Consider the following 16738-nt stretch of genomic DNA (forward strand, 5'->3'; position numbering starts at 1 on the left):
AGTCTTTAGGAAACACTTTTTTTCCCCAAGCATTAATCCATCAAAACAAAGCAAAACAAAACAAAAGATATAACTGTAGTTTCCATCAATAAAGGACTGGTTAAATTACAGCATGTCTAATGAAATATACAGAGCCACTTGAAAATGAGGGATATCTATATTTGCTGATTTGGAAACTATAAAGAACATGCATACTGAGTTCTTGCTAAGATTTTTTTCAGTAATATTTAGTAATTTTTTTAATGGAGAAAAAGGGCAGACAGGATAGTGCTATGAGGAGGAGATTATGTTGCACTGAGGTGTGAAGTGTTTCTGGGGAGGCTGGCACAGTTAGTTCTACTATTTGACCTGGGTGGTGGTTACAAAAGTGTTCAACTTATAGTAACATGATGCTTTATATCTGTTTCTTGTAGTTCTCAGAATTTTACAGTAGGAAGGTTTAAATACAGAAATAAATTAAAAGATACTGAATTAAATAAAATGAGCACCTGTGAACCTTCTACCCATCCCAAGAACTAGAACATTACTAATGATATATATGCTATCACTTCCCCCAAAGGTCATCATCATCCTGAATATTGTTTCATGTTCAATCTCTTGCTTAATTTTTAGCTTCTATCTATCTATCTATCTATCTATCTATCTATCTATCTATCTATCTATCTATCAATCATCTATCTATCATCTATCTATCTATCATCTATCAGCCTAAGCAATATACTGTTTACAAAAAGGACATTGTGCGGTATGTTGTCTTCTGTGCTTGATATTTTTAACTCAGTATTATGCTATTATGATTCTTAGATGTAGTTGCATGATGTAATTAATCTGCATGCTGTATATTATTACTTTCTGCTAATATACTACAATTTATGCATTCTCCTGTTGATGGGCATTTGGGTTGTTTTGATTTTTGTTTTTGTTTTTGTAATGAGTAACAATACTGCCAAGCATTATTTTTAAAATTTAAATACAGAAATTTACATAGACAGGCTAATAAGGAATTGTACTGATCCAATGCAATCTTTTTTTTCTTCTCAATGAAAAGTGCAGGTCTAGGGATCCATAAGAGCAATGAGAGAAGTGAGGTCGTCAGTCTGGCCAACCTGAAAGCCATGGCTCTCCTCAAGCATTGGATGCTATAGTCTGTGTGCTCTCATATGTTTTTTAAAGGATTCTTATATGTAGAAAATTATATTTTTACTATATAAGTAATATTTCTTTCAATATGCAAGTAAAGGCATAATAATTCTTTTAATATACAAGTAAATGAATATTCTTATTTTTTAAAAAGCCTAGTAAACATAATGGATAAGATTGTTCTTTTTGCTCTGATCCCAGGTCTCTTTAACTCCAAATTTAACTCCAAATTTAACTCCAAAAACCTATTTCAAAGTGGGAAGATTAGGGATTGATTACCCATACTTGACTGCCATGATCATAGCTGCATAGTCAAGTAGAAAGGACGTTGGCTTTGTAGGAAGCTTGCCCATGCCACCTAATAATTATGTAATCTTGAGTAAATTAAACAACTTTTCTGAGTTCCAGTTTCCTTATCTGCCAAATGGTTATTGTTTCTTTAAGACAGGTACGTGGGCAATGTATAAGCCACCCTGGGCACCCTCTTTTTGCTGTGTTTGGAACAGCTGGTAACCACACTTCCTCTCAGTGAAAGCCTTCAGCCTGAAAAATCACTTTCTCATTATTGGCTTCAGCTAGGGGCCACCACCAGCTCCTCTTTCTTGGGCCCCTTCCTTTTCCTTTCTTACCTGCTGTCTGATGAGGCTTCATTCCCAGGTTCAAAATTAGCAGGAGAAGGAACATGGTCTTTAATGGATCTGAAATAAACAATTGAAAGTCTCAGGGCCTCTGCAGTTTTGCTGGGTCTCATGATTTGGTGATTTGCTCACTCCTGAAAACAAGGAAATGACTCGTAAACAAATCTTTTGGGTGAGGCAGTGGACTGCAGTGGAGTGGAGCTGGGAAGAAAAAATTAAAGGCCGATTGCCTGGAATTGAGGGGAGATGAGGCACGAGGAAGCAAGATGCTCTTTTTTAATCCAAATTAGCTCTTCGTTTTCTGAATATGAGCCAGCCATGAGTCACCCACACTTTGGTTAGCTGCAGCTCTGTCTCTCCTACAAAGCCTTCCACAGTTTTTTTAGAACTAGGCCCTTGAAAATCAATCTGGTTTGTCAAATGAATAATACACACCATCTTCTCCAGCGGGACTTGAACTCTGGGAGCCAGACATTCAGTAGTGCTCAGTAGAAGAGACTGGTGGTTACCATGGGGGAGGAGTTGGGTTGGGTAGGTGAAGGTGTGGGACACAAAATGGCACAAAAATTCTCAATCATAATATAAGTTGGTCATGGGGGTAATAGTACAGCATGGAAAATATAGTCGATGATTCTGTCTTTCTACATTGTCAGATAGTAACTGCACTAGTGGGGTCAGGATTTAATAATATAGTTAAACCACTGTGTTGTATACTTGGAACCAATATAAGATTGAGTATCAATGATACTTCAATAAGAAAAAGATTAGTGCTCAATAGAACAGAGCTAGGTTCTTAATACATACTTAATAGTTGACTGAGCAGGTTAAGCAGTCAAGTTCTTTTGTGTGTTGTGATTGAGTTTGCCCATCACTTGAACTACCTGTTCCTGTGAGGCTTCAAGGGAGCAGAGAACTGGCTCCACTGGGTGAGTGCCCAGCCTAGGTCCTGCTTGGTCACCTATGCTTCCACCTTTCCTCACAGGCTCTCTCCCATCCAAGGAATTCTCATGACTGAAAGCAAGATGGATTGGATACACCACTGTCAGCTATTCTCTCCTCAAAGAAACTTTTGAAGTTTTATTAGTCATGGAACCACTTCTTCAAGGGAAATCAGCTGCGGCATACATGTAAATCAGGTAAAAGCAGAGCTGCTCTGAGTGTGATGAAAAACTAGCAGAGGATTTAGATCAGGAGAATGACATGATCTCATCGTTACATTTTTAAAAGAGGACTCAGCTTTGGTATAGACAATAGACCACTGTTGGGAAGGAGAATGGGTTGGGCAAGATTAGAAGCAGATGATCAATAAGGAATGATTTTTGTAGACATGATGTTAAGTTTGGATTAGAGTGGTAGGACTAGTAAAGGTGAGAAGTGGTCTATTCAAAGTTACATATACATATATATGTTTTTCTTTGTCCTTTAAATTTATTGAATTTTCTCAACAGCTTTACTGAAGTATAATTGACATATAATAAAGGATTATGTGTATATAACATATATTTTAAAAACGGGCACTTCAATGGTACAATTCAGTGGTTTTTAGTATATTCACAGAATTGTGCAACCCATAGACTAATTTTGGATCATTTTCAATACCCCCAAAAAGGAACCCCAGACTCATTAGCAGAAATTTCCCAGTTCCTCTTTTTTCTCCCTCAAGTCCCTGGCAACCACTAACCTATTTTCTGTCTCTATTGATTTCCTTATTCTGGATACTTTATATAAATGGAATCATATAATATGTGGTTTATTGTGTCTAGCTTCTTTTCCTGAGAATATTTCAAGATTCATCTACATTGTAGCACATATCTGTACTTCATTCCTTTTTATGACTAATATTCCATTGTATAAATATGCAACATCTTACCCATTGATCAGTTGATGGAAATTTGCATTATTTCTACTTATTGACTTTTATAAATAATGCTGCTATGAACATTCATGCACAAGTCTTTGTGTGGACATGTTTTCAACTCTCCTGGGTATGTAGGTGGGAGTGGAATTTCTTGATTAACTCTATGTTTAACTTTTTGAGAGACTGTCAAGCTGTTTATCAAATATATGATTTGCAAATACTTTCTTTCACTCTGCAAGTTGTCTTTACAGTTTCTTGATAGTGTCCTTTGGAGTACCAATGTTAATTTTAAAGCACAAGTTAATTTAATTTTGTGAAGTCTTATCTATTTTCTCTTTTATTGCTTGTGATTTAGGTGTCATATCTAAGAAACCACAGCCTAATCTAAGGTCACATAGATTTACATCTATATTTTCTTCTGAGTATTTTATAGCTTTAATTCTTTTACTAAGTCTCTGATTCATTTTGAGTTTTATTTTGTTTTACAATCATTGTTCTTCAATAGCCTAAATCATCATAACGTTGGCCAGTGGAATTCCCTTCAAGAGAACCTCCGTTTCTTTTTCACATAATTATATTAATCTTGGAAAGTTTACTTCCTGGCACACATTGTTCTAGACTGACTTTACATCTTTGCTGCCTAGGCATGGAATCAACTTTTCACTAAGAAGCCCTGTTTTTAAAAAATTTGTTTAAAGTAACACAAAAACAAAACAGTTCACCATTTCTCCTACAACCCATCCCCTGCCTTTGGCAACCACAAATGTGTTGTCTGCATCTATGAGCTTGGTTTTGGTTTTTTTTCTTCAGATTCTATATATAAGAGAGATCATATGGTATTTGTTTTTCTTTGATTTAATTCACTTAGCAAAATGCTGTGATGGTCTATCCATATTGTTGCAAATAGAAAGACTTCATTCTTTTTTGTGGCTGAATAATATTGCACTGTCTCTTTATCCATCTAGCCAGTTCATTGATGGACAGGTTAGGTTATTTCCAAAGATCTTATTGTTTCCAATCGTGGCTATTATAGACAGTATACAATGAACATGGGAGTCCATCTACCTTTTCGAATTAGTGTTTAATTTTCTTTGGATAAATACCTAGAAATGGAAATGCTGGATCATGTGGTAATTTTATTTTTATTTTTTGAGGGGCCTCCTATGGCTTTCCCTAGTGGCTGCACCAAATTACATTTCCACCAACAGTGAATGAAAGTTCTCATCTTGACCAACATTTGTCATTTCTTGTCTTTTTTATACTAGCCATCCTGACTGATGTGTGATGGTATCTCATTGATTTGCATTTCCCTGGTGATTAATGATGTTGAGAATCTTCTCATGTATTTCAATTAGCCTCTGTATGTCTTCTTTAGAAAAATGTCTCTTCAGGTTCTCTGCTCATTTTACAATCAGATTATTTGGGTCTTTGGTGTTGAATTTTATGAGTTCTTTATATATTTTGGATATTAATCCCTTATCAGATATATCATTTGCAAATAATATTTCTCCCATTCAGTAGGTTGTCTTTTCATTTTGTTCATGGTTTCCTTTACTGTGCAGAAGCTTTTTAGTTTGATGTAGTATTGTTTGTGTATTTTTGCTTTTTTTCTTTTGACTGGGGAGATATATCCAGAAAATAACTGGTAATGCTGATGTTCAAGAGTTTATTGCCTATTTTTCTTTTAGGAGTTTAATGGTTTCAGGTCTTATATTTAGGTCTTTATTCCATTTTGATTTTATTTTTGAATATGGTGTGTAAGACAATGATCCAGTTTCATTTCTGTGCATGTGGCTGTCCAGTTTTCCCAGCACCATTATTAAAGAAACTGTCCTTTTCACATTCATGCCTCCTTCCCCTTAAATTAATTGATTATATATACATGGATTTACATCTTGGCTTTCTATTTCATTCCAAATGATCTATGTGTGTTTTTAAGCAATACCATACTGTTTTGATTACATAGCTTTGTAATATAGTTTGAAATCTGAAAGCTTGTCTCCTTTGTCTTATTTCTCAAGATTGCTTTGGCTGTTTGATGTGTGTGTGTTTCCATACAAATTTTAGGATTGTTCTATTTCTGTGAAAAGTGCCATTGGAATTTTGATAGGGATTGCACTGAATCTGTAGGTTACATCAGATAGCATCGACATTTTCACATTACTTCTTCCAACCCATGAGCATGGAATGCCTTTCCATTTATTAGTGTCTTCTCAGTTTCTTTCTTTAATGTTTTATTGTTTTCAGTATACAGGTCTTTTACCTCATTGACTATAATTATTTGCATTTAAATAATTATTGATTGGTATGTGCTTATTGCTATTTTGTTAATTATTTTCTGACTGTCTTTGTACTTCCTCTATGTTCTTTTCTTCTCTTGCTCTTTTCCTTTCTAGTTTGATGACTTCCTTTAGTGGTATGCTTATATTCTTTGCTCTTTATTTTTATGTATTTAGTATAGGTTTTCATTTGGGGCAATCACAAGGGTTGCATATAACAACTTACTATAACAGTCTATTTTAACTTAAAAATAATTTAATTTTGTCCTCATAGTAAAGCTCAACATTATTATTCTCCCCTCTTCATGTTTCATGAAGTCACATATTATATTTCTTTATCTTGTGTATCCCTTAATTATTATAATCATTGTTATCTTTACTACTTTTGTTTTTTAACCTTCATACTAGCTTTATAAGTGATTAATATACTACCTTTAATATATACTTACCTTTCCATTGAAATTTATTCTTTCATAGGTGATCTTATTACTAATTAATGCCCTTTCTTTTCAGCTTAAAGAAGTCCCTTTAACATTTCTTGCAATGTCAATTTAGTGGTGATGCTTGACTTTAGCCTTTGCTTGTTGGAAAATTCTTTATCTCTCCTTCACTTCTGAATGGTAACTACAGGGCAGTGGATTCTGGTTGGAAGTTTTTTTTCTTTCATAACTTTGAATATATCATGCCACTTGTGGCCTGCAAAAATTTTACTGAAAGATTTGTTGATCATCTTATGGGGTTCCTTTTGTTTAACAAATTATTTTTCTCTTCACTTTTAATATTCTTTCCTTGTCTTTATTTTTTGTCATCTTAGTTATAATACGTCTTGGTGTGGGTCTCTGTAGGCTTCTCTTATTTGGAAATCTCTGGTTTTCCTGGAGCTGGATGTCTGTTTTCTGCCCCAGGTTAGGGAAGTTTTTGGCCATTATTTCTTCAAATAAGATTTGCTCTCCCTTTCTCTCCCTCTTCTCCTTCTGGGGGCCCTAATGTACATGTTAGGCAATTTGGTGTTGTTTCATAAGTCTCTGAAGCTATCTTCACATCTTTCTCTTTCCTTTTCTTTTCTTCCTTCCTTCCTCCCTCCCTCCTTTCCTTCCTTTTTATCTTTCCTCCTGCCTCTCTTTCTTTTTTTTTCTCTTCTCCCTGTGCCTCCTATCTGATGCTGGTGCTCCCCTGGGTGGCTCCCTGTGGTGTGCCATGCCTCCTTCTTTTGGGATCTATGAGTATAACAAATTATTTTTTTATTAACAGTCATCGCCTGACCTGTGGGCTTCACCATACCTAAATAATAATAAAACTGAGAGATTAAAACACAGTACTACAAAGAGCAAGTGATCAGTTGAGCCAAATGCTCCTGAGAGCTAAATTTAGCAATATGGAGATCATGGATGACCCTGATAAGCATGGTACAGTGGGTTTGGTACAGAAGAGTGCCTTTGTGGATTTGAGGGAAAATAGAGATATGACGTGGAGACAACAGAATATAGGTAACTCTTTAGCAAAGAGTGCTATAAAAGGGAGAAGAGAAGTGAGGCAGTAGCTAGAAGTGAATGTGAGGTTCACAGTGGACTTTACTCTTATTTTTGTTTTAGGGAGGGAGATATTACAGCAGGTAACAACTTGGAACAGAATCAAGTGTTTCTTATAGGGAAATGCTAAAGGCATACCTTAGTTAGACTGAGTTAGATCAAGAACTCTCTTCCTTATTGAAAATGCAAATATATCCCGCAAAGATATCATATTAAGCTGCACCTGCAGGCTGGCACTTGTCTAGTATTCTTATTTCTAGAACATAAAAGGATAGCATGTAACATGCACTTCTGGTAACAGAAAGGACTCCTGACTCACCCACCACTGGCTCTAGCTTCCCTTTTTTCTGGCTTATCCAAGAGGACTTTTCTTCCGCACTGTCTCCTTGAGTTAACTGGGAGATAGACACTGTTATAAAGGTACTTTCCAACCTGCAGCCTTCTTTCTTCTAGGGATATGCCCATGCAATGGTAAAGAGCTTATGCTCTAAAGTCAGATACATCTGAGTTCAAATCCTGGTCTACAGACTATTAGCTTCTAAGATCTTGAACAGTTTCTGAAAACTTGTTGTGCCTCATTTTCCTACAATGCCAATAGTAACAAAACATTTTTACCTTTTAGCCATGCTTCCTTCTGCTCCATCATCCATTTGTTGAGAAGGGACACAAACATTGGCATCATCCTCGACTCCTTTCTTCTCTCCCCTGATTCTAATTTATTAACAAATCCTATAGGCCCTTTCTTGAAATATATCCAGAATTGGACCACTTCTCACTGCTTCCATAACAGCCTGATAACCATTATCATCTCTCGTGGTGATTACTACAACAGCCATATAACCGAACTCTGTGATTCTAACCTTGCCGTCCAACAGCTGATTCTCAACACAGCAGCCAGGGGAATTCTTTAAAAATGTAAGTCGATTCATGTCTGCTCAAAACCTTTCAATGGCTTAATATTTCACTGAGAGTAAAATCCTAAATCCATTTGATAGTCTTGCAAGAGGGCCTCTGCTTTGAGCCTCCTGCTCTAGAGGACCCAACAGAGGCCATACCTGTCTCTACACCATGAGGTATTTGTAGAGCTGAGAGGTGTCATCTGGAGCCCGTGATGTCCCCCGACTACCCATAACAATCTGGCTTCTTGGGATGCTGCAATTCCCTGCCCAAATAGCCCTGCGCCTGCTTCCAGGCCTATGAGGCTTCTTCAGATTCATTTCCCCAAGGGCATACTCTGACGCAGTGTGCATATCCCTACACCCAGAGACTTTCTCTGCTCTTTCTAGTGAAGCTACCTTATGTAAAATTGCAACAGTTTCATCCCTCCAGCATCCCTTTTACAAAGCATTCGTTACCATCTAACATCCCATACAATATGCTCATTTATTACATCATTGCCTGCCATCTTTCAGAAGAATTTAATCACTAAAAGGAGAAGGATCTTTTTTTTTGCTTGCTACTATGCCTTCAAACCCTAGAACAGTGTCTGGCAGTAAGTAGGCACTTGATTATTATTTGTTGAATGAATTATCCCTTTACCTAGCAGGCAGAACAACCTCCTGAATACCGAATAATCAAATCTGACCATGTCACGTCTACTTCAAAGACTCCAATAACCTCCATTACTTACAAGGTAAAGTTCCGCTGACCCAGCCCTTCCTGTCTTAGCCACAGAGAAATACATACACTTTCCGTGACTAGGACCTCACAGGTGCTTTGAGAATTTAATCTCTCACATATGATCTCTTCTTATTTTTTCTGATCTTAGTTTTTCTCTATCTCAATTTTTTTATGAGCTTAACAAATTTGTGTGGCATCATAAATATCTCAAGCAACCTTCATCCTTACATATTTAACACAAGTGGATAAGCTTTTCCTGCCTTAAGCTGTTTTTTCTGCCAAAATTGTATCTGTTACTTACCTCTAGCAGTTCATTTATTACTGGTATGTGAATTGTTACACTTCTGTCTTCCCTGTTAGAACAAGAGCTTTCTCTACTTTATTAGGTCCTTATGACTGCTGAATGGACACATGAATGAGTGCTTCATGCATAACAATTTAGCATCCTACCCAGGAATCTGAGATAACTGACCCCCAGTTGGCTCCTTCCTCTACTGGAGAAACAGGAAACTTAATTAGGTTGTTTATTTTGGACCCAATAAGAAAGAAGCTTCCATTGATGAGAACCACTTGCAACAGAATGGGCTGCTAATAGTGTGGGGATGTCATCGTCTGGGGAACAAGCAAAGGGTGAATTTGAAGCAAGTTTCCGTAAGAGGTAGGAGGTGATCACTTTTTAACGGTAAGATTATTTACAAGGTTATAAACATACAAAAGAATGTTTCTGCAGGTATATCAAACCCCTCACCAACCTCTCTTAAAATATTAGTTAATCTGGATAATTACCCTGTCCTCTGGGTTCCTTAGGAGAACCAGATTTTCTGAAAGAGAATGTTCTTGGAACTTTAGTGTTAGGGAAGCATGAAATCTTTTATACCCAGGCAGGCAAGGGCTGGAAGAGTTTATTTAGAGCACCTACGGAGTGTACTGCCAAAATTAATGAACTCAATGCGTCATTTAAAGAGCATCCATGTGTAAGGGACTCCTTTGGCCAAATGAGCATTGTGATGACTCTTCTCCACAAGATGAAATGGAGGTGTTCAAACCCCCATACCCCCTCTTGGTGCTCCTCTTTGCAAATTCACCTCTGTTTTGGATATAAATATCTAACTGTTTATGCCTGCATGGCTGTCCCTTTTCATCTTAATTGTACATTCCCTATGTATGTGTTTGTTTTTGCTAGACTTTCCATCAAGCACAGGGTGCTTGGTGTAGCTATTTTATCAGGGAAGATGGCCTCTAGTGAATATACTGGAACAGAAATAGAAAAGTAGTTTTTAATCAAATGATCAGTTTACATCTCATAGTGGTTGAGGTCAAATTGTGATATGAAATGGAGCAGAACAACATAAGATATCAAATTTGAGAACACTTTCTGGTGGCTCCAGTAGAAGTCAAAAAGGGCCCTCTTGGTGAAGAGATGCTCAGGCTTGACAGTGAGAAGTGAAAGATACTCATTTTAGATTCGTAAAAAGTCTCACTCAGATTGCTGCCCTGCCTTTGCTTTTCCTATGGAAGCTGCTTCTCTTCAAGGCACAGTGGAAAAGCTCTGAGCAAGGCATTACGAGACACCTGTCAATTTAACTTAAGTTCAAATTTAACTTAAATTCAAATTGCATTCTCAACTTTTTTAGGCCCTTAAGCACTGCACTCCCACTTTTTGCAAGTCTTTGAATTAGACTATGGAGAATCAATAGAAGGATTCGTGTAAGAAAGGGTCCCTGCCCTTAAAGGCATTATAAATAGTAAGAAGGCTAAAATTATATACACATGAAAAATAGTAAGAAGTGGTTTAAAAGGTTTTGCATAAAAATGCAAAAATTCTGAAAGTTGACTAGGAGGAGGGAGACTTCCCAGGTAGGTGGGATTTGAACTGAGTCTTTGAAGCACTGGTAGGATTTGGAGAGTTGGAGCTACTTTTGAAGGCACTGCAGGTAGCCTAGAAGCAAAGTCTCAGAGGTACAAACACACAGGGCTTGTTGTTGACAAAGAACAGCCTAACTTGGCTGGTAATACAGGATGAGATGAGAACATCAAGGGCTTAATGCCAGGTAGAGCTGCAATGTGATACAATGAAAGTCACTCAGAAACTGAGTGATAGTACCATAGGAGTGGTTGAAATAGATTAAATTTGTGCGTATTTCTTTTTTCCAGTATGGAGGAGGAAGAGTGGAACTAAAAGCCAGATGACACTCAACTAGGAGGTCACGGTATTCATCCAGATGTTTGGTGAAGCCTCTGATTTAGAGTCAAGGGAAGAAAGGGAGAGGAAGGAGAAACTTATTGTAAGACAGTTGACAGGACTTGACAAAACAATTGACAAGTGATCAGCCACACAGGAAAGAAAGAGAAGCAGTAAGTTGACTGGTTTTGGGGCCAGACTATCAAAACAATATTGGTACTGTTAAGGGGGGTGGGGGAATAAAATATAAGATTAAGAGCTAATTTTTAGAGGACATACTGTGAGTTGGGTTTGAGTCACAAGATAAGGCAAGGCATTCAAGAAAAACGTAGGTCTAAAGTTTGGGACACAGTTCAGGGCTAGAGATAAAGAAGTATTCCCAATATGGAAATGTTAGTTTACATTGGGGAATTAATTAATTATCTGGGGAGGGGAGAGAGTATAAAAAGAAACATTAGAAAGAAAAGATCTGAACTTTGAGGAATGCCCCAAAATTTGGAAAGCAGGATAGGAGACTAGAGAAGGCAGAGAAGAAATGGCCCTAAGAATATGAAAAGCTTCTGCATTGCAGTATCTCATAGTTAAGGGAGGAAAATCCCAAGAAACAGCTAACAGAGAGGTTGAGAGATCAGATCTGGGAACCAGCCCCTAGGGGTGTCAGAGAGTGCTGTAAGGCCCCGAGGTGATTGGGGCTGAATAAACCTTCAGGTTCCTTTATCTATCCTGGAATTCTGAGTTGATTTGAAGATTAGGGAATAGAAGCTGAGGCATACCTGCTTCAGGAAGAGCAGAGTGTGAGATGAGGATGTCAAGCTGCAGTTGCATTTATAGGGTAACCCAAGTATGACATGGTTAAGGCATATGGTGTGTTTCAACATTACCATTTGAATAAAAATGACACACAACAATCTATATCACTATCCCACACATTGTACATTGAGCTGGCTCTGAAGCACGACCTCTATATAACACTGTCTCTGAGGACATCTGCAACAATTCTTTCTCAAATCACCCCCAAGCTGCCCCCTGTATGTTGCACAAATATTGCACATCTGGTGATTCACTTGTCATTTCATCAAATCAATTAATTCAACAGCTCAGCAAGCACCCAATAAGCACATATGCATGTTATGAGGTACTGTGTTAGGCACTCGGAATTCAGAGAACCTAAAAGGTGTGTTTCTTGCCTATGAAGAGCTCCAGTTTAATGGAAAGGCTCACAGACAGAGGAAATCTGAGGAGAAGACACCCTGAAGCAGTAGTCAAGGAAGAGCCTGCTGATAGTGAGAGTTCAGGTAATGAAGGTGAATAGACCAGTTTTGAGTGGCAAGATTGATACTGCAATCTTTGTAGTATCTTGGGCTTGGAAGGGAGCTTGGAGAATATCTAGGTCAACTGGCATTTGACTCCTGATATGACTGTCTGATAACTGCTCACACTAAATATTTTTTCTGTGCAGTCAGTGTATGTCTCCTCTACTTTCATAGAATCATAGAATTTTAGGGTTAGAAGACCTTATTAGTAGGCAATTTCACTCAAGCTTCACCTCCTCACTTCAGCTCCCCTCACATGAATCCATTGTCATTTCTTTTTTATGTATATTCAGGTCGTGAGCAATAAATAGCAATAGTTGCAATTTTTTTCATTTTGCTAACATTTCTCTCATCATTTTATATAGAAAAATAAGCCTTCTGGTAGGTCCCAAATCATGCTTCTGTTAAATAATAGCTGCCTATCTTATAAGTCAATGCAATTATAATTCTTAAAAATTTTTAAACAGCTTATTCTTAGAGTATAGCTTATAAACTCAGGCTAGCCTGGAATATTGATTGCCTGCCAACCTGGAAGACTGACTGCCTGCCAAAGCGATAATCATAAAAAAATGTCAGATTCAGGAAAACAAAATTTTAAGTTCCTTTTGAGGCATAATCTCAAAAATTGTTTTTTTTCAGTGCACGTTTTGTGCAGAAAAAAAAATCTTACCTCATAAAACTGCCCAACAAGAATAATAAATGGAGGGACAAGCAAGCCCCTACTATTTGGGGGACAGGAGAAAATTAGTTTGTGTCCCTGAGCACAATGGCTGAGAGAATTTCTCCTACCTCTAATGATGTGGAGAGAACATGTGCCTACAATGACCCCACCACAGCATCTCAGCATAGTCTACACCAACTCCAGGTACGAGAAAATCTTAACCCACTTAATACTCACATCAGGATGTAGCAGCACTCCTCAGGCAAAGATACAAAAGAAAATAAAACAACCAGTTTCTCTTTGCGGCAGACTGCCTCACAGAAGCCAACTAAACCAACAGTCAAAACAAAACAAAAATTGCTGCCTAGACCACTGCAACAAGCAGAAGCTCCAAGCCAAGCCTGCTTCTAGCTGGCAGAGGGACCATATGAAGATGAGTAACAAAAAGGCATCAGAAAAGGTACATTAAGGAAGAGAAGAAAAGATGCTGTCATCTCCATCCAGCTCAGGCTTCCTGGTAACAGAAGGGTAATGGTAATTCAAATCAGAAACTGTTCTGAGGAATGGACTGAAGCCCAGCCTACTGAGAACTTTTGGTTTTGCTTTCAGCATTGCTTCTTTGCATGCAGATACCCCTTGAGCTGTGTGCCTGGGAAAGCTGGTGCAAACTAAGTAGGTGAAGGGGAGGCAAAGAATACCAGCATGTTCTAGCTCTGCATCAGAAACTTTACACAGGCATCCTTATCAGTTTCCTTGGGCTGCCGTCGCAAATTACCACAAACCGGGTGGCTTGAAACAGTAGACATTGTAGTCATAGTTCTCTCACAGTTCTGGGGGCTAAAATTCTGAAATCGTGTCACAGGGCCACCCTCTTTCTGAAGGATCCAGGGAAGAATGCTTCCTTGCCTCTTCTGAGCTTCTGTGGCCCCTAGCAAGCCCTGACATTCTTCTTGGTTTACAGCTGCATCACTCCAATCTGTCTTGATCTTGATGTTCTCTCTGTGTGCATCTTTGAGGGTCCTCTCCTTGTCTTATAAGAACACCTGCCAATGGATTATTGTCCACCCTAATCCAGTATGATCTAACCTTAACTTACTACATCTGCAAATACCTACTTCCAAATGTGGTCATATTCTTTTTATTTATTTATTTTTATTTTTATTTATTTTGGTATTATTAATCTACAATTACATGAGGAACATTATGTTTACGAGATTCCCCCACCACCAAGTCCTCCCCACATACCCCATTACAGTCACTGTCCATCAGTGTAGTAAGATGTTATAAAGTCACTACTTGTCTTCTCTGTGTTGTACAACCCTCCCTGTGCGCGCCCCCCACATTATGTCTACTAATAGTAATGCGCCCCCTTTTTCCCCCCCTTATCCCTCCCTTCCCATCCACCCTCCCCAGTCCCTTTCCCTTTGGTAATTGTTAGTCCATTCTTGGGTTCTGTAAGTCTGCTGCTGTTTTGTTCCTTTAGTTTTTTTCTTTGTTCTTATACTCTGCAGATGAGTGAAATCATTTGATACTTGTCTTTTTCCACCTGGCATATTTCCAAATGTCATATTCTGAGGCTCAAGGAGGACATGAATTTGGGGGGAACACTATTTAACCCACTACAGTACTTCATTTCATTCTTGGAACAACTTGCTGTCTAGATACTGTTAGACCCATTTTATAAATGAAGACAGTCAAGATTAAGCAACCTTTCCTCAGTTGCATGACTGAATTTGAATTCAGGCCTCTGTGCTCCCACTACACTGTTGGCATTTCAGTGGCCACACTAAAACCAGATGGTAAGAACAGGCTCACTTAAATGCAAGCCTGGATGACCAATCCCATTCTACCACCCTTTTCTCATAAAGGTAGGATCAGCAGAGACAGGGCTCTGATGCTCAGACAAGGATGTTTTCTTAGACACATTTCTCTAATGTTTTCTTGCCCTTGACCCGTGCCTTCCTCTGTCTCCTGTGCTTAATTGTTTTTCTTCTGAAAAAGCTGTCTTCTCCTTTTCTCCTTCTTGTTCTTTTTACTCCATCCCTCAAACAAGAAGGAATGAAACTTGTAGCTACAAAGGGGTGTGGCTGCCTAGACCCCCAAAATGGGGCTGTGTCTGTATGAAGCCATCCTTCCTCGAGGGACCTGCTTCTCCATCCACAGCTCCAAGATGCAGTTTCAATGTGACTCCCTAGCTCTCACCTGACCTTCCTTCCCCTGCCACCATGACTGGGGTGATCCCCTTTCCACACTTTCCTGTGGGCTCTTTCTCCACACACCTTGGTTTGAGAAAACAGACATCTCAGAGCAAGAGAGGCCTAGGTGTTTTCATAAGAGGGCCCAAAATAAAGCTTGAACTAATACCTCTGTGTATTTTTCTGCCTCATAACCTGTATTTCTCAAAAAAATACTGGAAGGGTAGATACCAAAATGTTAATAAAGGTATTTCTGGGTGGAAGACTTGCACGTGATGTTTTAGTTCTTCTTTTTGCTTACATTTTGTTTCCTAAATAACTTGCCATGAATACAAATTACTCTTCTAAAGACATAGAAAACTTAAAAAAATCAGTAATGGAGAATATAGATAAATTTCTAAACAATAGCAATAGGAAAACATTCTAAGAACTTGGCAAAGGGCTTGTGTTTATTTCTATTTTATTTAATTTAAATTTGTTCATTTTATAACAGAAGATCCCTGAGAAACAGCTAAATTGTATGTGTGTGTGTGTGTGTGTGTGTGTGTGTGTGTAGGATGCAGGCCCCTCAATGTTGCATTGATACTTGGTAATGGAAAATTAGAATTTAGGTCATAAATATTGCACCATAATAAGCACAATAATAATCTCACCAGTGAACACAACCAGTCTATGAGGTCCCTTTCATTTTACAGAAGGGAAAGTTGAGACAAAGAGAGAGACTACACAGCTTAATCAGCTTCATCTTGTGAGTTTATTTCTGTCCTTTCTTCTCAAAATATTTTCCTCCAAATATAATGCAATACAATGTAATACAATGTGTGTCATATCATGTAATGTGATGTAAATGCTCACCTAAAGGACCTAGAACACTGCTTGCCATATAGTGGATGTGAAGTCAGTGTAAACTATTTCAAATCCAAAAAATAAGTAATTTTTTCTCAATCTTGACCTTATAGAGAAAACAAAAGAACCCAGCCTAAGTAGGACAAAGAAATGCACCCAGGGTTTGGGGATCATAGGCAAAGAGCAAGAACTCAGCAAGAGGTGGGAGCTGCAAGAAGCCAGTAGTTTATCTACAGCAGCTTTAGCAACCTTCAGGAACCAGGGCTTTGACATGAGTTTATCTGGGGTATGACGAAAGGGAATGATAGCTACGCTCTTCCTTTGAAAATGGAGTTAAGTCATAGGCAGCTATGGGCAGAGAGAAGAGAGAGGAGTCTACATGGGGCCACCCCCAAAATTGGCCTTCCTTGAGTCACGGTCAGCCCAGGGGCTAGATGTTGGTCCTTTGTCGTCATACTAGAAGTCACATGCTTGGCT

General features: G+C 38.2%; 1 protein-coding gene across 1 annotated transcript in view; it reads right to left on the reverse strand.

Annotated features, from left to right (window-relative positions):
- Positions 1–14026, reverse strand: part of PDCD1LG2 (programmed cell death 1 ligand 2) — a 76551-nt gene extending 62525 nt beyond the window's left edge. Inside the window, exons 1-3 of the mRNA XM_073219851.1 lie at positions 13952–14026; positions 13458–13627; positions 1770–1838 (exon numbers count right to left, since the gene is read on the reverse strand). Coding sequence (XP_073075952.1) covers positions 1770–1838; positions 13458–13627; positions 13952–14026 — 314 coding nt within the window. The remainder of the gene's footprint in view (positions 1–1769; positions 1839–13457; positions 13628–13951) is intronic.
- Between the last annotated feature and the right edge of the window lie 2712 nt (positions 14027–16738).

The sequence above is a fragment of the Manis javanica genome, chromosome 2 (assembly GCF_040802235.1).
Source record: "Manis javanica isolate MJ-LG chromosome 2, MJ_LKY, whole genome shotgun sequence".
NCBI lineage: Eukaryota > Metazoa > Chordata > Mammalia > Pholidota > Manidae > Manis > Manis javanica.